The sequence below is a fragment of the Barbatula barbatula genome (assembly GCF_947034865.1).
Source record: "Barbatula barbatula genome assembly, chromosome: 16".
In the NCBI taxonomy this organism is placed as follows: domain Eukaryota; kingdom Metazoa; phylum Chordata; class Actinopteri; order Cypriniformes; family Nemacheilidae; genus Barbatula; species Barbatula barbatula.
Genome location: NC_136779.1, coordinates 22,725,357 through 22,744,678, shown reverse-complemented (window position 1 = coordinate 22,744,678; position 19,322 = coordinate 22,725,357). Strand labels below are relative to the sequence as shown.

At 41.7% G+C, this 19,322-nt stretch overlaps 1 protein-coding gene across 2 annotated transcripts in view; it reads right to left on the bottom strand.

Moving 5' to 3' along the window:
* adam8b (ADAM metallopeptidase domain 8b) overlaps positions 1 to 18,177 on the bottom strand; it is a 19,343-nt gene extending 1,166 nt beyond the window's left edge. For both annotated transcript variants that reach the window (XM_079477057.1, XM_079477056.1), the window contains exons 1-21: positions 18,030 to 18,177; positions 5,660 to 5,760; positions 5,477 to 5,577; positions 5,314 to 5,392; positions 5,126 to 5,202; positions 4,904 to 5,045; positions 4,769 to 4,831; positions 4,616 to 4,687; positions 4,355 to 4,524; positions 4,082 to 4,163; positions 3,866 to 3,999; positions 3,454 to 3,634; positions 3,282 to 3,371; positions 2,841 to 3,036; positions 1,716 to 1,815; positions 1,457 to 1,625; positions 1,299 to 1,379; positions 1,132 to 1,216; positions 467 to 575; positions 241 to 382; positions 20 to 52 (exon numbers count right to left, since the gene is read on the bottom strand). In XM_079477057.1, the coding sequence (XP_079333183.1) occupies positions 20 to 52; positions 241 to 382; positions 467 to 575; positions 1,132 to 1,216; positions 1,299 to 1,379; positions 1,457 to 1,625; positions 1,716 to 1,815; positions 2,841 to 3,036; positions 3,282 to 3,371; positions 3,454 to 3,634; positions 3,866 to 3,999; positions 4,082 to 4,163; positions 4,355 to 4,524; positions 4,616 to 4,687; positions 4,769 to 4,831; positions 4,904 to 5,045; positions 5,126 to 5,202; positions 5,314 to 5,392; positions 5,477 to 5,577; positions 5,660 to 5,760; positions 18,030 to 18,072 (2,250 nt within the window). In that variant the 5' untranslated portion in view covers positions 18,073 to 18,177. The remainder of the gene's footprint in view (positions 1 to 19; positions 53 to 240; positions 383 to 466; positions 576 to 1,131; positions 1,217 to 1,298; positions 1,380 to 1,456; positions 1,626 to 1,715; positions 1,816 to 2,840; positions 3,037 to 3,281; positions 3,372 to 3,453; positions 3,635 to 3,865; positions 4,000 to 4,081; positions 4,164 to 4,354; positions 4,525 to 4,615; positions 4,688 to 4,768; positions 4,832 to 4,903; positions 5,046 to 5,125; positions 5,203 to 5,313; positions 5,393 to 5,476; positions 5,578 to 5,659; positions 5,761 to 18,029) is intronic.
* Between the last annotated feature and the right edge of the window lie 1,145 nt (positions 18,178 to 19,322).

Below are 19,322 nucleotides of genomic sequence, written 5' to 3'. Positions count from 1 at the left end.
TTATTATCTTCTGTCTCACCTGTGTGACTTTGCTCTGCTTTGGCTTAGGAGGCTGAAGGCAGAAAATGAGAATAAAAAGAGTTTTTCAGTTCAAGAGATTTGTTTCTACGCTGGAAGAGAATTATGACTAAAGCTGGAAGAACTGAAACATTACATTGTATTGCCCACTTTTTAAAATATGAACTAAGTAAGGTTATCAATATAATAAATGGCCAGTGTGAGTATGAATGTTGTAGTAACCGGAGGCGGGGCGGCTCGAGTCGGACGTGTTAGTCGAGTCACAGAGCTTTCCATGAAGACCGGCTCGCTGATGTCAGGAGGATTTCTCCTCACAGAGCTGTCATCATGCCGAAGATTCATCTGTTCTGATGAGAAACCTTCACTGTTTAAACACAGACAGATGTTAATATAGATATATGCACGGCTGTGTGTGCATGAGACATTTGTTCAGTCAAACTATACTCACGTCTTGTGGCGGATGGCTTTTCTTCTTTTATAATAAAACACTCCTGCAAACCCCAGCAGGAGAAAAACAACTGCAGCCGCTACTGAGATGCCGACAGTCTTCACCCGTCCTGAAACATTTCAGAAGAACACATTAAGATCACATGAACAGATGACATCAGCTAAAGACAAGTTCACAATACATGATCTGCTGCTTGCTGTGTTGTTTAGACTACATGACTTGCTCTCTGTAAAGTCATTGAGGTGTTCGCTCGACGAAAACGATCTGCAACAGGAGGTCACACACTACATGAGCCGAGACCAACTCTGACACCCAGCGACTCCTCAACACGCCAAACAGGAAATGTTTATTCGAAAATGGCCGTCAGAACAAATTGTGCTCCTGCCACAGCTCAATTAGATTTAGATTAATTTCTTGTGTCGGCACTTTTCTTGAAGACACCTTGTTTTCCGATGACCTCAACCCATGCCTGGCCGTATGCTATACTTAACATCACAGGATGTCGAGTCGGACGACGGCTCCAGATATTTGTCTAGTTCACACATAAAGATTGGTGAGCGCTGTATGCACGCTGATTTGCCCCTAACATGTCAGCGAGCTCCATGACTCCATGGCAAATCTTGTCGCGTTAACTTGGCATTAAGAATGATGTGTGATGTGTTTACTGGAAGCGAGTTGTGAATATTGAAGATGGCAGTACGGTGGAGCCCAGCCCGGATCACAGTGACATTCGTTCATCTGGTTACAGATCTGCAGAAATCACCACATCAATCTTATTATAATACATCATATACTGTAGACTCTGCTTTCAATGACAGATTCTTGCACTTACCCCTCTTCCACTGCATTTGAGCGAACAGCCTTCATCACTGCCGTAAACATTCACATCCTGGCAGGTGAAATCATAGCAAACCTGTTGAAGCATAATCGAGAGACGTCATATTTCTGCCTCTGCCAAATAATGAACACCTGCTGTAACATCATTCGGACCTTATTGTGTCCACACTTTGTTCCAGTAGGCACCATACTGAGATTGTTGCCCTCTGATCCGTCTCCGGCTACATGACACAACCCTCTGAAGGTTGAGATGATGGCTTTCTGACCTGTCACTGGATATTCTTTCCCTCCGAAACAAAATATCTTTCCACAAAACATGCTTCTGTATGAAGACAAAACACAGACATCAAAAACTTCAAACCTGCTCTGATGGAGTCATGGTCCAGCTGGAATGATCAATTCTGGATCTTACTCTTTGGTGCAGGCTCTGTAAGCACCTTTGGTCTTTCCACAGTGAGACTCATTTCTGCCAAATGTATTTAGATTAAAACATGAGTTAGCCACGGTAGCACCTGACAAAAGAAATACAGAAACATTTGAATAGGTGTCTCACTCACACACACTTTACAGAACATCCAGGTCAATGTTAGAACATTAGAAGAGAAATTAAATAGATGTTGTTTTGTTATGACGTGAAACAAACTGTAACGTGTTTCTGGCTTTCTGAGCTGAAAAAGAAGCAAACTCTTGTTCCTCTTTTAAACATTTATTCAAGACGCACATCTCTACACTTCAGCATCAGTTTATTTAGAACCCAGCCGTTGAGTTTGTTCATATTTTAGCCAACCGTGTGTTCTAATAACTCAGCATCAGAGTGTATATAAGTGTATTAAACGTGCACCAGATCTTCTTATACTTTACCAAAATATCTTTCATGAGAAAAGAGCAAAAGCTGCGCAGACTGCACAAGTGTGTAGATAAACCAGAGTGTCTTTAAATCCCTCTGGTTCATTTTCTTCGCCACAAATCCAAGCTCAAAGAAAGAAAGTCCTGTGGCATCACACGTGCAGATCCGAGTGCACATGTTGATATGTAGGCAATACCAAACGAATGAATGTGCAGTTAGTAATTTCACGTCTTGTTTACTGTATGCCAGTTATACAAAAAAAAGAGAGAAAGCATCACAGAAGTGAAGTTCTGGAAAGGATAAACTGCTTTGCGTGTTTGTTTGCTAGCAATCTAACTTCTTCAGAGTAATGCAGTTGCGAGGACAGCAAAGTCCCAGTTAGTTTAGTGGCGGTGTGATACAAACAGTCAGTCAAGCGGTTCAACGGTCAGTTTCCGTGATGATACTGGTGGAATATCTCACGGCTATCAGCCAATCACATCCGAGAACCAGAGAGAACTGATGTATAGTAAAATATAAACAAATGTTTCTGTATATTGATAACAAGTTGATTTTCTGAGCATTTCTACTGTATGTCACATCCATAACGCTGGAATTGTCCTGATGGAGATATTTACAGTATATTCTTCACACGGCTGACTCTTGTGTCTGTGTGTGTGTAATGAGAACATGTTGTTGTAACAGTTTCACCTGTTCCCCAGAGATCGTGACAGTGTTGAAGAAGAGTGGGACATCGGCCGTTATAACAGTAGCCCTGCTGTGACCTGCAGGGAATGCCGTTCATGTGAAAGTCATCGGGTGGACACTGATGCGACAGTCCCGTACAATACTCCGAAAGGTCGCATTCATTCACAGAGTCACGACACAAACTCCCTGCTGGTTTCATCTGACGGATACAAAACAACAAATCCCCGTCAGCTATACAGGACCCGAAAACATTACCCACAATCACCCACACATCCAAACCACACAAAGAATCTGACAGCAGTCTTCTGTGGAACATCGTGTCATTCACGCTCATGTGCTGCTCACAGTTGACATCTCTTCATTATCTCAATCATTTCTCCTAGAGAGCAAATGGAAGAGGGCTTATGATGATGACGACGACGTGTTACCCATGAGAGAAAGTACCTGGCAGTTGTCGCAGCAGTCTCCATGAGCGCACTGTGAGCCTTCGGTGAGCCTGCAGGTGGCGGCATCACAGCACGGGTTGTCACAGTCCTTTCGGAAAGACACCAGAGCTTCAATGTCATGACCTGATGTGACGGATGATGAGGTGATAATAATGACGTGTGTTTCATACCTGCACACTTCCACAGTCACACTCCTCTCCGGCGTCTAGCAAGTCATTCCCACAGCGTACAGTCCCATGGTACAGTCTGTCTGAGGCGGGAGGGGTCAGCAGACAGACGGGGTTCACATTGTCTAGGAACACACTCATCTGCTCCAGACTGCAGTCACTGAACTGGTCTGGGAACAGTTTGCTGTACAGAAATAATATATTTCAATCAGAAGTTTTGTGAACAGCTGACCTAACCCCAAACGTAAACGTTTTCTAAACGTAAATAACGTTTTCTTCAACATACAGTACGTCAGTAATGAGTGCTGTCTAATGTCATCAAACACACATTTTATTCTTCAGTCTACTGCATTTCAACAGTGTCTATACTGTATATCAAACACTTATGGTTTAAAGCGCTTCAGACAGGCATTACCCCACACGTTCATTCATGATACAGATGTTGTGTGTGGCGCAGGTGCAGTGCTCTTGATCGTGGCTCAAGCCCAAGTTGTGACCCATCTCGTGAGCGATTGTGGACGCCAGACCCAGTGGATTCTCATTATGATCCTACAATCATCAGAACGTAAATGTCTGTGTTAAAACCATGCGTCATATCCTGTCTGAATATCTTATGTGAGATGATGAATACCTGATTGACACCCGCCGAGTTCTCAGCACACATGGCAAATGTGTTTGCCAGCCCGACTGTGTCACCCAAAAAATCTATGCCACTGCACGCACACAAAATAAGATAGAGTGAAAACATTTGACTGATAGTCTTGCCTTGAGCTGAACCTTTAAAAACACATTTACTGTCAAACATCTGCTGTGATATTGATGCGTTGAATCAAACAAACACACTGATATCATCTACACATTATAATATAATGATAACAGAGCGGTGTGTCTGTGTCATACTCACGTCACAAGCTGAGCGTTGTCATGTTTGACACGTGGCAGTAAACTTGTCTTTCTCCACTTAGAAAAGTTGGTTAGAGTATCATTAGAACTCACACTGATCACAATCTGATCCTGTGTGCTCCAAACCTCCAAACCCACCAACAAAACCCGAATGTTGAGCGGACGATACAACTGAAGAGAGAATTATGCATCATGCAGGAATATTTCTATTGTGACATTAAGAAAATACCTAAATGTGGTTTTCAAATCGAATGAAATGAACCTTGTCAACGTGATTGATAACCTCCAGCATTCTCTGTCTGACGGTGTCCACGTTCGACCTGAAGTTCTGATACTGTGACAGGGATGAAAGTATTTGGAGCACAACAGCTGAGAGACGTCATTCTGTACAAACCTTCGTTTGAGCAAACCTCACCTCCGTGTGATCCACCACCAGAACCATTTCCACATATCTCGGGGTGTTAAAACTTTTCATTTTCTGAGAAGAGATTGCAACTGTTAGAGAAAACACAAACTGTATTTTATAAACAGAAATAAGATTTATCATTACCCATCTGCTGGATGTTTGAGGTTGAGTAAAGCTGAAAGTGTTTCTCTTTTGTCTCCGATGTTTATACATCAGATGATCTCCATCACTGTGATCCCTCACAGGTTTAATCACATACTTCTGCTCCTTTAACCGCACAAAACCCCTAGAAACACCAGCAAACATTACGCCCGCTCGTGACCATGAATGAAAACAGAAATCGTGCATGCCATGAACTGAAGATACCTGATCCCAGAACAGATTCCCACACTGACTGAAGAATCCTCCACATCCTCAACGTGACCGTGATAATAACAGCTGTCCTGAAACACATCAACACACATACAGCACAAAGAGTCAGTCAAACAACGTTCAAACTTTTATTAAACATACAGTTTTAAAATAAATATTCACTTCAATAGGAGTTATATTACCTTTATATTTGGATTTCTGCTTACAACCGATCCATCGTCTTGATAGTAGATTTCAGTGTAGTTCTGTGCGATTAGTTGCCTAAATGTGAAAAACAGAGTAAATGATTGAATAATACACCTCTGGTATAATAAAAGCGCATGTGAATAAAGTGTCGAGAGTCACCGGTTCTTTTGTAGATGAATGGTGTGATTTCTCCCTTCAAAGAATAACTGATATGAGAGTCCATCAGGAAACATGTTGTGGTTCTCATTAGACTCTGTGATCTGTAAGTTTATTGCATGTTTAATCTGTTCATAATACACACATACACAACTCCACAGGCTAGAGTACACATCAAACACACACCTGTGTGAGGAAAGCGCTGCGGATCATCTGAGGTCTCACCACCACCACATCAAACTGATCTACATCATCTCCTAAACACCAGACAATCTCTGCCAGAAACCCTGATGAGAAACATTTCACAATCAACAATTCTGGGCCCATATTCATGACAAAACATACTGCAAAGAATTGATCCTAGTGAGAAAATTAGCAGAAATGTGGCCGTTTACCATTAACATCACAGAAAAGATCCTATTAAATCATAAAGCATCTTAACCCTTAAAAGAGCTCTTAAGGTCCAACATTTTAGGAGTAGTGAGGAGGACTTTTAAGAGACTTAAGAAGCAGAGAAAATGGACGAAACACAAAAAGTGAGAAGAAATGTGTTGCAATAATATTCATTTATATTTAATTAAATTGAATGACAGTGAGTTAATAAGACACAACACATTTGATTGTGCAGGGTTCATGTTTGTGACCGATCCTATGTGAGACACGCTGACATCAATTTCAAACTAACCACCCCCTACTTAAAAACGCACCTTTTCCTTCTTGGCCAATCAACCAATCACAGTCTTTAAAAGACTGTGTCATACATAGCAACGAGGTCAGCCCCGCCTCCTCACTCAGAAAAACGTTTTTGTCTTTTCCTTGCTCAGAATTGCTCTCAGATTGGTCCTGAATCTCTTTTAAGCAAAGATCACACGTACATTTACATTTAATCATTTAGCAGAAACTTTTATCCGAAGAGAGTTGCAGAGAGTTCGCTTGTTTGCTGAACGCAGGGTTCTTGATGGAGTGTAGTAGGGTGTGAAGGATCTTGATGGGGTGTAGGAGTGTAGTAGGGTGTGAAGGTTCTTGATGGGGTGTAGGAGTGTAGTAGGGTGTGAAGGTTCTTGATGGGGTGTAGGAGTGTAGGAGGGTGTGAAGGTTCTTGATGGGGTGTAGGAGTGTAGTAGGGTGTGAAGGATCTTGATGGGGTGTAGGAGTGTAGGAGGGTGTGAAGGTTCTTGATGGGGTGTAGGAGTGTAGTAGGGTGTGAAGGTTCTTGATGGGGTGTTGTAGGGTGTGAAGGATCTTGATGGAGTGTAGGAGTGTAGTAGGGTGTGAAGGATCTTGATGGGGTGTAGGAGTGTAGGAGGGTGTGAAGGTTCTTGATGGAGTGTAGTAGGGTGTGAAGGATCTTGATGGGGTGTAGGAGTGTAGTAGGGTGTGAAGGTTCTTGATGGGGTGTTGGAGTGTAGTAGGGTGTGAAGGTTCTTGATGGGGTTTAGGAGTGTAGTAGGGTGTGAAGGTTCTTGATGGAGTGTAGGAGTGTAGGAGGGTGTGAAGGTTCTTGATGGGGTGTAGGAGTGTAGGAGGGTGTGAAGGTTCTTGATGGGGTGTAGGAGTGTAGGAGGGTGTGAAGGCTCTTGATGGGGTGTAGGAGTGTAGGAGGGTGTGAAGGTTCTTGATGGGGTGTAGGAGTGTAGGAGGGTGTGAAGGTTCTTGATGGGGTGTAGAAGTGTAGTAGGGTGTGAAGGTTCTTGATGGGGTTTAGGAGTGTAGGAGGGTGTGAAGGTTCTTGATGGGGTTTAGGAGTGTAGGAGGGTGTGAAGGTTCTTGATGGGGTGTAGAAGTGTAGTAGGGTGTGAAGGTTCTTGATGGGGTGTAGGAGTGTAGGAGGGTGTGAAGGCTCTTGATGGGGTGTAGGAGTGTAGTAGGGTGTGAAGGTTCTTGATGGGGTGTAGGAGTGTAGTAGGGTGTGAAGGTTCTTGATGGGGTGTAGGAGTGTAGTAGGGTGTGAAGGTTCTTGATGGGGTGTAGGAATGTAGTAGGGTGTGAAGTTTCTTGATGGGGTGTAGGAGAGTAGGAGGGTGTGAAGGATCTTGATGGAGTGTAGGAGTGTAGTAGGGTGTGAAGGTTATTGATGGGGTGTAGGAGTGTAGTAGGGTGTGAAGGTTCTTGATGGGGTGTAGGAGTGTAGTAGGGTGTGAAGGTTCTTGATGGAGTGTAGTAGGGTGTGAAGGTTCTTGATGGGGTGTAGGAGTGTAGTAGGGTGTGAATGTTCTTGATGGGGTGTAGGAGTGTAGGAGGGTGTGAAGGTTCTTGATGGGGTGTAGGAGTGTAGTAGGGTGTGAAGGTTCTTGATGGGGTGTAGGAGTGTAGTAGGGTGTGAAGGTTCTTGATGGGGTGTAGGAGTGTAGTAGGGTGTGAAGGATCTTGATGGGGTGTAGGAGTGTAGGAGGGTGTGAAGGTTCTTGATGGGGTGTAGGAGTGTAGGAGGGTGTGAAGGTTCTTGATGGGGTGTAGGAGTGTAGTAGGGTGTGAAGGTTCTTGATGGGGTGTAGGAGTGTAGGAGGGTGTGAAGGTTCTTGATGGGGTGTAGGAGTGTAGGAGGGTGTGAAGGTTCTTGATGGGGTGTAGGAGTGTAGGAGGGTGTGAAGGTTCTTGATGGAGTGTAGGAGTGTAGGAGGGTGTGAAGGTTCTTGATGGGGTGTAGGAGTGTAGTAGGGTGTGAAGGTTCTTGATGGGGTGTAGGAGTGTAGGAGGGTCTGAAGGTTCTTGATGGGGTGTAGAAATGTAGGAGGGTGTGAAGGTTCTTGATGGGGTGTAGGAGTGTAGGAGGGTGTGAAGGCTCTTGATGGGATGTAGGAACGTAGTAGGGTGTGAAGGTTCTTGATGGGGTGTAGGAGTGTAGGAGGGTGTGAAGGCTCTTGATGGGGTGTAGGAGTGTAGTAGGGTGTGAAGGTTCTTGATGGAGTGTAGGAGTGTAGTAGGGTGTGAAGGTTATTGATGGGGTGTAGGAGTGTAGTAGGGTGTGAAGGTTCTTGATGGGGTGTAGGAGTGTAGTAGGGTGTGAAGGTTCTTGATGGGGTGTAGGAATGTAGTAGGGTGTGAAGTTTCTTGATGGGGTGTAGGAGTGTAGGAGGGTGTGAAGGATCTTGATGGAGTGTAGGAGTGTAGTAGGGTGTGAAGGTTATTGATGGGGTGTAGGAGTGTAGTAGGGTGTGAAGGTTCTTGATGGGGTGTAGGAGTGTAGTAGGGTGTGAAGGTTCTTGATGGAGTGTAGGAGTGTAGTAGGGTGTGAAGGTTCTTGATGGGGTGTAGGAGTGTAGTAGGGTGTGAATGTTCTTGATGGGGTGTAGGAGTGTAGGAGGGTGTGAAGGTTCTTGATGGGGTGTAGGAGTGTAGTAGGGTGTGAAGGTTCTTGATGGGGTGTAGGAGTGTAGTAGGGTGTGAAGGTTCTTGATGGGGTGTAGGAGTGTAGTAGGGTGTGAAGGATCTTGATGGGGTGTAGGAGTGTAGTAGGGTGTGAAGGTTCTTGATGGAGTGTAGGAGTGTAGTAGGGTGTGAAGGTTCTTGATGGGGTGTAGGAGTGTAGTAGGGTGTGAATGTTCTTGATGGGGTGTAGGAGTGTAGGAGGGTGTGAAGGTTCTTGATGGAGTGTAGGAGTGTAGGAGGGTCTGAAGGTTCTTGATGGAGTATAGGGGTGTGGCGGAGGGTGTGAAGGTTCTTGATGTGGTGTAGGAGTGTAGTAGGGTGTGAAGGTTATTGATGGGGTGTAGGAGTGTAGGAGGGTCTGAAGGTTCTTGATTGAGTGTAGGAGTGTAGTAGGGTGTGAAGGTTATTGATGGGGTGTAGGAGTGTAGGAGGGTGTGAAGGTTCTTGATGGAGTGTAGGAGTGTAGTAGGGTGTGAAGGTTCTTGATGGAGTGTAGGAGTGTAGTAGGGTGTGAATGTTCTTGATGGGGTGTAGGAGTGTAGGAGGGTGTGAAGGTTCTTGATGGAGTGTAGGAGTGTAGTAGGGTGTGAAGGTTCTTGATGGAGTGTAGGAGTGTAGTAGGGTGTGAAGGTTCTTGATGGAGTGTAGGAGTGTAGTAGGGTGTGAAGGTTCTTGATGGGGTGTAGGAGTGTAGTAGGGTGTGAATGTTCTTGATGGGGTGTAGGAGTGTAGGAGGGTGTGAAGGTTCTTGATGGAGTGTAGGAGTGTAGTAGGGTGTGAAGGTTCTTGATGGGGTGTAGGAGTGTAGTAGGGTGTGAATGTTCTTGATGGGGTGTAGGAGTGTAGGAGGGTGTGAAGGTTCTTGATGGAGTGTAGGAGTGTAGGAGGGTCTGTGGGTTCTTGATGGAGTATAGGGGTGTGGCGGAGGGTGTGAAGGTTCTTGATGTGGTGTAGGAGTGTAGTAGGGTGTGAAGGTTATTGATGGGGTGTAGGAGTGTAGGAGGGTCTGAAGGTTCTTGATTGAGTGTAGGAGTGTAGTAGGGTGTGAAGGTTATTGATGGGGTGTAGGAGTGTAGGAGGGTGTGAAGGTTCTTGATGGAGTGTAGGAGTGTAGTAGGGTGTGAAGGTTCTTGATGGAGTGTAGGAGTGTAGTAGGGTGTGAATGTTCTTGATGGGGTGTAGGAGTGTAGGAGGGTGTGAAGGTTCTTGATGGAGTGTAGGAGTGTAGTAGGGTGTGAAGGTTCTTGATGGAGTGTAGGAGTGTAGTAGGGTGTGAAGGTTCTTGATGGAGTGTAGGAGTGTAGTAGGGTGTGAAGGTTCTTGATGGGGTGTAGGAGTGTAGTAGGGTGTGAATGTTCTTGATGGGGTGTAGGAGTGTAGGAGGGTGTGAAGGTTCTTGATGGGGTGTAGGAGTGTAGGAGGGTGTGAAGGTTCTTGATGGAGTGTAGGAGTGTAGGAGGGTCTGAAGGTTCTTGATGGAGTATAGGGGTGTGGCGGAGGGTGTGAAGGTTCTTGATGTGGTGTAGGAGTGTAGTAGGGTGTGAAGGTTATTGATGGGGTGTAGGAGTGTAGGAGGGTCTGAAGGTTCTTGATGGAGTGTAGGAGTGTAGGAGGGTCTGAAGGTTCTTGATTGAGTGTAGGAGTGTAGTAGGGTGTGAAGGTTCTTGATGGGGTGTAGGAGTGTAGGAGGGTGTGAAGGATCTTGATGGAGTGTAGGAGTGTAGTAGGGTGTGAAGGTTATTGATGGGGTTTAGGAGTGTAGTAGGGTGTGAAGGATCTTGATGGGGTGTAGGAGTGTAGTAGGGTGTGAATGTTCTTGATGGGGTGTAGGAGTGTAGGAGGGTGTGAAGGATCTTGATGGGGTGTAGGAGTGTAGTAGGGTGTGAAGGTTCTTGATGGGGTGTAGGAGTGTAGGAGGGTGTGAAGGTTCTTGATGGGGTGTAGGAGTGTAGTAGGGTGTGAAGGTTCTTGATGGGGTGTAGGAGTGTAGGAGGGTGTGAAGGTTCTTGATGGGGTGTAGGAGTGTAGTAGGGTGTGAAGGTTCTTGATGGGGTGTAGGAGTGTAGTAGGGTCTGAAGGTTCTTGATGGGGTGTAGGAGTGTAGGAGGGTGTGAAGGTTATTGATGGGGTGTAGGAGTGTAGGAGGGTGTGAAGGTTCTTGATGGGGTGTAGGAGTGTAGTAGGGTGTGAAGGTTCTTGATGGGGTGTAGGAGTGTAGGAGGGTGTGAAGGTTCTTGATGGGGTGTAGGAGTGTAGGAGGGTGTGAAGGTTCTTGATGGGGTGTAGGAGTGTAGGAGGGTGTGAAGGTTCTTGATGGGGTGTAGGAGTGTAGGAGGGTGTGAAGGTTCTTGATGGGGTGTAGGAGTGTAGGAGGGTGTGAAGGTTCTTGATGGGGTGTAGGAGTGTAGGAGGGTGTGAAGGTTATTGATGGGGTGTAGGAGTGTAGGAGGGTGTGAAGGTTCTTGATGGAGTGTAGGAGTGTAGGAGGGTGTGAAGGTTCTTGATGGGGTGTAGGAGTGTAGGAGGGTGTGAAGGTTCTTGATGGGGTGTAGGAGTGTAGGAGGGTGTGAAGGTTCTTGATGGGGTGTAGGAGTGTAGGAGGGTGTGAAGGTTCTTGATGGGGTGTAGGAGTGTAGGAGGGTGTGAAGGTTCTTGATGGGGTGTAGGAGTGTAGGAGGGTGTGAAGGTTCTTGATGGGGTGTAGGAGTGTAGGAGGGTCTGAAGGTTCTTGATGGGGTGTAGGAGTGTAGGAGGGTGTGAAGGTTCTTGATGGGGTGTAGGAGTGTAGGAGGGTGTGAAGGTTCTTGATGGGGTGTAGGAGTGTAGGAGGGTGTGAAGGTTCTTGATGGGGTGTAGGAGTGTAGGAGGGTGTGAAGGTTCTTGATGGGGTGTAGGAGTGTAGGAGGGTGTGAAGGTTCTTGATGGGGTGTAGGAGTGTAGGAGGGTGTGAAGGTTCTTGATGGGGTGTAGGAGTGTAGGAGGGTGTGAAGGTTCTTGATGGGGTGTAGGAGTGTAGGAGGGTGTGAAGGTTCTTGATGGAGTGTAGGAGTGTAGGAGGGTGTGAAGGTTCTTGATGGGGTGTAGGAGTGTAGTAGGGTGTGAAGGTTCTTGATGGGGTGTAGGAGTGTAGGAGGGTGTGAAGGTTCTTGATGGGGTGTAGGAGTGTAGTAGGGTGTGAAGGTTCTTGATGGGGTGTAGGAGTGTAGTAGGGTGTGAAGGTATAGAAAGATGTTTCAGCTCTGGTAACACTAGCAGAGAAAGAGAAGAGAGTGACTGGAAGTCCCTTAGGTCAGCAGGATTCTTGGTCTTGTGTCATGTCCTTTCAGCAGCTCTGAGTGGGCAACTACGTGTTGTTCATGGAGGATGTCAGACAGCCAATGGGAGCAGGAGGTGGCACGAGCTTATCTGGAGGACAGAGGTTATCTAAACAGGATGTAAGTGTGGAGCATAAGGTGTCAACATCTAGAGATGTAAAGATGGACAGAAGAAAGCATGTCACTTTAGCAGAGAGGGTGCTAGAGGAGAGAGTGCAGGTTCTGTCTGAAATAAACAGCTGGTGGTGTAGGCGTAGTGCATTTAGGAAGGAACATGTTGAAAGTGATGAAGAAGTGGTCAGAAATGAGAAGAGGTGTGACTTTAATGTAATCTGTGGTGCAGTTACGGGTGTAGATGACATCAAGCTGGTTTCATGATCTGTGAGTACCGGCTGTGGGGATGCACTTATTTAAGCTAAATTTAGTGTTTTCCTAGAGGATTCTTATAAAGATTTAAGAATACGGTCTCCTAAACCATGAGACGTTAGGTGTGGTGAAGAGGACTCTTTAGTCACTTAAGTCTTAAGACCAACTCACAACAATCCTAACATGTCTGAACATATAGTTTATTTGCAAAAGATAACTAAAACATCCTGTTGTTTATTGTGTTACCATATGTTTATTGTGCTTTATCGTATTTGTTAGCTGTACTTTAAAAAGTGATTATTTCTTAATAAAAAAACAATACAAAACAAATGGTTTGATTGATATTAATTGGAATGCACAATTAAAACTTGAATTCAGAAAAAATTTAGTTATTTGTTTTTGTAAATAAACTCTTCACTTGTTGAATTAGTATCTTAGTTTATAAGATACATTTTATCAAATACATTTTTATTTTAATATGGCAACCGTTATATTTGATTAGAACATGACTACATTTTTATTTTAATTAATATCTTAATTTAAATATGTAAGCATGAGACCTCATTCTATAATATTTCTATGATTAAATGACTGACAGAGACCCATATCCTCTATCAGCCAATCACAATTTTTTATTTATTCTTTACTGAACATTTTGTTATAACAAAACAATGTTACAAACGTAAACATAACATCAAGAAACACTTATAGATTAATGAAAAGAGAGAAAAGAGAAAATAAAACATTACCATGGCTCGAAACAAACACGACAAAAAGCGAACAATCAAACACAAAACAAAAATAAAAACAGGAGCGGGAGCGGGAATTACACAAATGATGTAAATTAAATAGGTTGAAAGCAGTGCAAGTTTTACAAGTTCTTTGTGCTTTCATATTAGAAGAAAACATAATACCGTTTTATCTCTTGAAGCTTTCAGCCAATAACTGTGGTCATAGTCAGTAAGCCTGATGACATCACCCATAACAACAAGGTCAACCCCACCCCTTCTGTTAGCTTTGTGAAGAGGCTTTAAAGTGTGAACTCTTAGTGCTGAAGTACAGTAATGTTCATCTTAGTAAGTGTCGAAGTACACTACAGTTCATCTTAGTAAGTGCTGAAGTACACTACAGTTCATCTTAGTAATGTTGAAGTACACTACAGTTCATCTTAGTAAGTGTTGAAGTACACTACAGTTCATCTTAGTAATGTTGAAGTACACTACAGTTCATCTTAGTAAGTGTTGAAGTACACTACAGTTCATCTTAGTAATGTTGAAGTACACTACAGTTCATCTTAGTAAGTGCTTAAGTACACTACAGTTCATCTTAGTAAGTGTTGAAGTACACTACAGTTCATCTTAGTAAGTGTTGAAGTACACTACAGTTCATCTTAGTAAGTGCTGAAGTACACTACAGTTCATCTTAGTAATGTTGAAGTACACTACAGTTCATCTTAGTAAGTGTTGAAGTACACTACAGTTCATCTTAGTAATGTTGAAGTACACTACAGTTCATCTTAGTAAGTGTTGAAGTACACTACAGTTCATCTTAGTAATGTTGAAGTACACTACAGTTCATCTTAGTAAGTGCTGAAGTACACTACAGTTCATCTTAGTAAGTGCTGAAGTACACTACAGTTCATCTTAGTAAGTGCTGAAGTACACTACAGTTCATCTTAGTAATGTTGAAGTACACTACAGTTCATCTTAGTAAGTGTTGAAGTACACTACAGTTCATCTTAGTAATGTTGAAGTACACTACAGTTCATCTTAGTAAGTGCTGAAGTACACTACAGTTCATCTTAGTAAGTGCTGAAGTACACTACAGTTCATCTTAGTAAGTGCTGAAGTAAACTACAGTTCATCTTAGTAATTGTTGAAGTACACTACAGTTCATCTTAGTAAGTGTTGAAGTACACTAGTTCATCTTAGTAAGTGCTGAAGTACACTACAGTTCATCTTAGTAATGTTGAAGTACACTACAGTTCATCTTAGTAAGTGTTGAAGTACACTACAGTTCATCTTAGTAATGTTGAAGTACACTACAGTTCATCTTAGTAATGTTGAAGTACACTACAGTTCATCTTAGTAATTGTTGAAGTACACTACAGTTCATCTTAGTAAGTGTTGAAGTACACTAGTTCATCTTAGTAAGTGTTGAAGTACACTACAGTTCATCTTAGTAAGTGTTGAAGTACACTAGTTCATCTTAGTAAGTGTTGAAGTACACTACAGTTCATCTTAGTAAGTGTTGAAGTACACTAGTTCATCTTAGTAAGTGCTGAAGTACACTACAGTTCATCTTAGTAAGTGTTGAAGTACACTACAGTTCATCTTAGTAAGTGTTGAAGTACACTACAGTTCATCTTAGTAAGTGTTGAAGTACACTACAGTTCATCTTAGTAGTGTTGAAGTACACTACAGGTCATCTTAGTAGTGCTGAAGTACACTACAGTTCATCTTAGTAAGTGTTGAAGTACACTACAGTTCATCTTAGTAAGTGCTGAAGTACACTACAGTTCATCTTAGTAGTATTGAAGTACACTACAGTTCATCTTAGTAAGTGCTGAAGTACACTACAGTTCATCTTAGTAAGTGTTGAAGTACACTACAGTTCATCTTAGTAAGTGTTGAAGTACACTACAGTTCATCTTAGTAATTGTTGAAGTACACTACAGTTCATCTTAGTAGTATTGAAGTACACTACAGTTCATCTTAGTAAGTGCTGTAGTACACTACAGTTCATCTTAGTAGTATTGAAGTACACTACAGTTCATCTTAGTAAGTGCTGAAGTACACTACAGTTCATCTTAGTAGTATTGAAGTACACTACAGTTCATCTTAGTAAGTGCTGAAGTACACTACAGTTCATCTTAGTAAGTGTTGAAGTACACTACAGTTCATCTTAGTAAGTGCTGAAGTACACTACAGTTCATCTTAGTAATTGTTGAAGTACACTACAGTTCATCTTAGTAAGTGTTGAAGTACACTACAGTTCATCTTAGTAAGTGCTGAAGTACACTACAGTTCATCTTAGTAAGTGTTGAAGTACACTACAGTTCATCTTAGTAAGTGTTGAAGTACACTACAGTTCATCTTAGTAATTGTTGAAGTACACTACAGTTCATCTTAGTAAGTGTTGAAGTACACTACAGTTCATCTTAGTAAGTGTTGAAGTACACTACAGTTCATCTTAGTAAGTGTTGAAGTACACTAGTTCATCTTAGTAAGTGCTGAAGTACACTAGTTCATCTTAGTAAGTGCTGAAGTACACTAGTTCATCTTAGTAAGTGCTGAAGTACACTACAGTTCATCTTAGTAAGTGTTGAAGTACACTACAGTTCATCTTAGTAAGTGTTGAAGTACACTACAGTTCATCTTAGTAAGTGTTGAAGTACACTACAGTTCATCTTAGTAAGTGTTGAAGTACACTACAGTTTATCTTAGTAAGTGTTGAAGTACACTACAGTTCATCTAAGTAAGTGCTGAAGTACACTACAGTTCATCTTAGTAATGTTGAAGTACACTACAGTTCATCTTAGTAAGTGCTGAAGTACACTACAGTTCATCTTAGTAAGTGCTGAAGTACACTACAGTTCATCTTAGTAAGTGTTGAAGTACACTACAGTTCATCTTAGTAAGTGCTGAAGTACACTACAGTTCATCTTAGTAATTGTTGAAGTACACTACAGTTCATCTTAGTAAGTGTTGAAGTACACTACAGTTCATCTTAGTAATTGTTGAAGTACACTACAGTTCATCTTAGTAAGTGTTGAAGTACACTACAGTTCATCTTAGTAAGTGTTGAAGTACACTACAGTTCATTTTAGTAAGTGTTGAAGTACACTACAGTTCATCTTAGTAATTGTTGAAGTACACTACAGTTCATCTTAGTAAGTGTTGAAGTACACTACAGTTCATCTTAGTAAGTGTTGAAGTACACTACAGTTCATCTTAGTAAGTGTTGAAGTACACTAGTTCATCTTAGTAAGTGCTGAAGTACACTACAGTTCATCTTAGTAATGTTGAAGTACACTACAGTTCATCTTAGTAATGTTGAAGTACACCACAGTTCATCTTAGTAAGTGTTGAAGTACACTACAGTTCATCTTAGTAAGTGCTGAAGTACACTACAGTTCATCTTAGTAATTGTTGAAGTACACTACAGTTCATCTTAGTAAGTGCTGAAGTACACTACAGTTCATCTTAGTAATTGTTGAAGTACACTACAGTTCATCTTAGTAAGTGTTGAAGTACACTACAGTTCATCTTAGTAATTGTTGAAGTACACTACAGTTCATCTTAGTAAGTGTTGAAGTACACTACAGTTCATCTTAGTAAGTGTTGAAGTACACTACAGTTCATCTTAGTAAGTGTTGAAGTACACTACAGTTCATCTTAGTAATGTTGAAGTACACTACAGTTCATCTTAGTAATTGTTGAAGTACACTACAGTTCATCTTAGTAAGTGTTGAAGTACACTAGTTCATCTTAGTAAGTGTTGAAGTACACTACAGTTCATCTTAGTAAGTGTTGAAGTACACTACAGTTCATCTTAGTAAGTGTTGAAGTACACTACAGTTCATCTTAGTAAGTGTTGAAGTACACTACAGTTCATCTTAGTAATGTTGAAGTACACTACAGTTCATCTTAGTAATTGTTGAAGTACACTACAGTTCATCTTAGTAAGTGTTGAAGTACACTACAGTTCATCTTAGTAAGTGCTGAAGTACACTACAGTTCATCTTAGTAAGTGTTGAAGTACACTACAGTTCATCTTAGTAATGTTGAAGTACACTACAGTTCATCTTAGTAATTGTTGAAGTACACTACAGTTCATCTTAGTAAGTGCTGAAGTACACTACAGTTCATCTTAGTAATTGTTGAAGTACACTACAGTTCATCTTAGTAAGTGCTGAAGTACACTACAGTTCATCTTAGTAATTGTTGAAGTACACTACAGTTCATCTTAGTAAGTGTTGAAGTACACTACAGTTCATCTTAGTAATTGTTGAAGTACACTACAGTTCATCTTAGTAAGTGTTGAAGTACACTACAGTTCATCTTAGTAGTGTTGAAGTACACTACAATTCATCTTAGTAACTGTTGAAGTACGCTACAGTTCATCTTAGTAAGTGCTGAAGTACACTACAGTTCATCTTAGTAAGTGCTGAAGTACGCTACAGTTCATCTTAGTAGTATTGAAGTAAACTACAGTTCATCTTAGTAAGTGTTGAAGTACACTACAGTTCATCTTAGTAAGTGTTGAAGTACACTACAGTATTAATACGTGAGACATGAAGAAACATGTGAATGTGTTTGTAGCTTTAATTCACTGACCGCTGTGATTCAAGAACAGACGAAGTTAAATGAAAAAATAACGAAATATTTAACGTTCTAATTCACTTTTTGTAAAAATACAAAAGCGACGAGATCTTTAAACGCAAACATGATTCATTACTTTATGTGTGAAGAAGTGAAACATGAATGAAATACAAATGTACATACCCCAGAGACACAGACCGCCCACAGCACTGAAGACAGAGCACATTATTACTCGAGTGTCTGTGTGTGATGATGATAATGAACTTCAGTTCCGCTCATATCAGGCGTGTCGACTTCATCATAACAGTGCGCATGCCGATCGGCGAATTGCAGCAAAGTAACGCGAGATCTGAAATATATATTTGGTCTCGCGGTACTTAAATGTCATACGGTGATTGATCTGCGCAGCGCCGAATGAATGCGAACACGCCTACAAACGCACGAGCAAAAAGCAGTTGCACAGCCACGCTCGCGACGCTCCTGTGCCCTAATGGGCGGATCTAAAACATATTTACAAATATTATAATTATAATCGTGTATGTGTTTATTGTGCGTCTCTGAGTCAGTGTACATGACATTATTGTTATTGTTTATTGTACTTTTCTCTTCGTTGGTCAGTAAAGATGTTAATGTTGATCGACTGAGCCTCACAGCGCCCCCTGCAGTAATATAACCGCGTGTCCTTCATCTCAAATAGAGTTTCTATCCTGCGGGACAAACCGCAACACATCCTGTATGAGATGCTGTTGACTCATGACATTACTGGAAACAGACCATATATATATATATATAACACTGTGACGAAGCCTTTAGTTATTTTAGCCTGATATTACCTTGAGCTTATTGTGTAATTATTTAAATAACTCGTTTGATACATTAAAACATAATATCTGTACTTTCATCATGTGAAAATGTATAAACTATGCAATAATTGAGAGAAGTCTGTTCATTCAGAGAGTTTACTCACACATTCATTTAATCAAAAATATGAAGGCTCAAAATACATGAGTTATCGGAGTTATGTATTCCGGTTGATTTCAAAGAATATTGAAGTTAAAATGAATATCTGAGTTCTGATGTCACTCATCACTGAAGCACAAGTCATTTTGTGCTGTTTTTAGATGTCCTTGCTTACATTAAATGGCTGATCCTTCACACGTTTATTCTGGATGCGAATAATCATGATATGAGAGAGTGGCCTTCACTTCGCTGATAACTCTGCACCACCGTCTTGTTTGTCTCAACATCACATTTGTAGCTGTCACTGAATTCAAGTGTTTTGTGTTTAAATTTCAGTTACTTTAGGAAATCATTTTGTGGTGAATGTATTTTGTAATATATTGTGAAATATGTGTTTGGTGATTGTCTTGTTTACCCTAGATGTATGTTGTGGATGGGTAATAAAGAGATCGAAATTAACAACAAAAATAAACAATAATTCAATGCAACATACAAACCAACACTGTTAACTTAGTA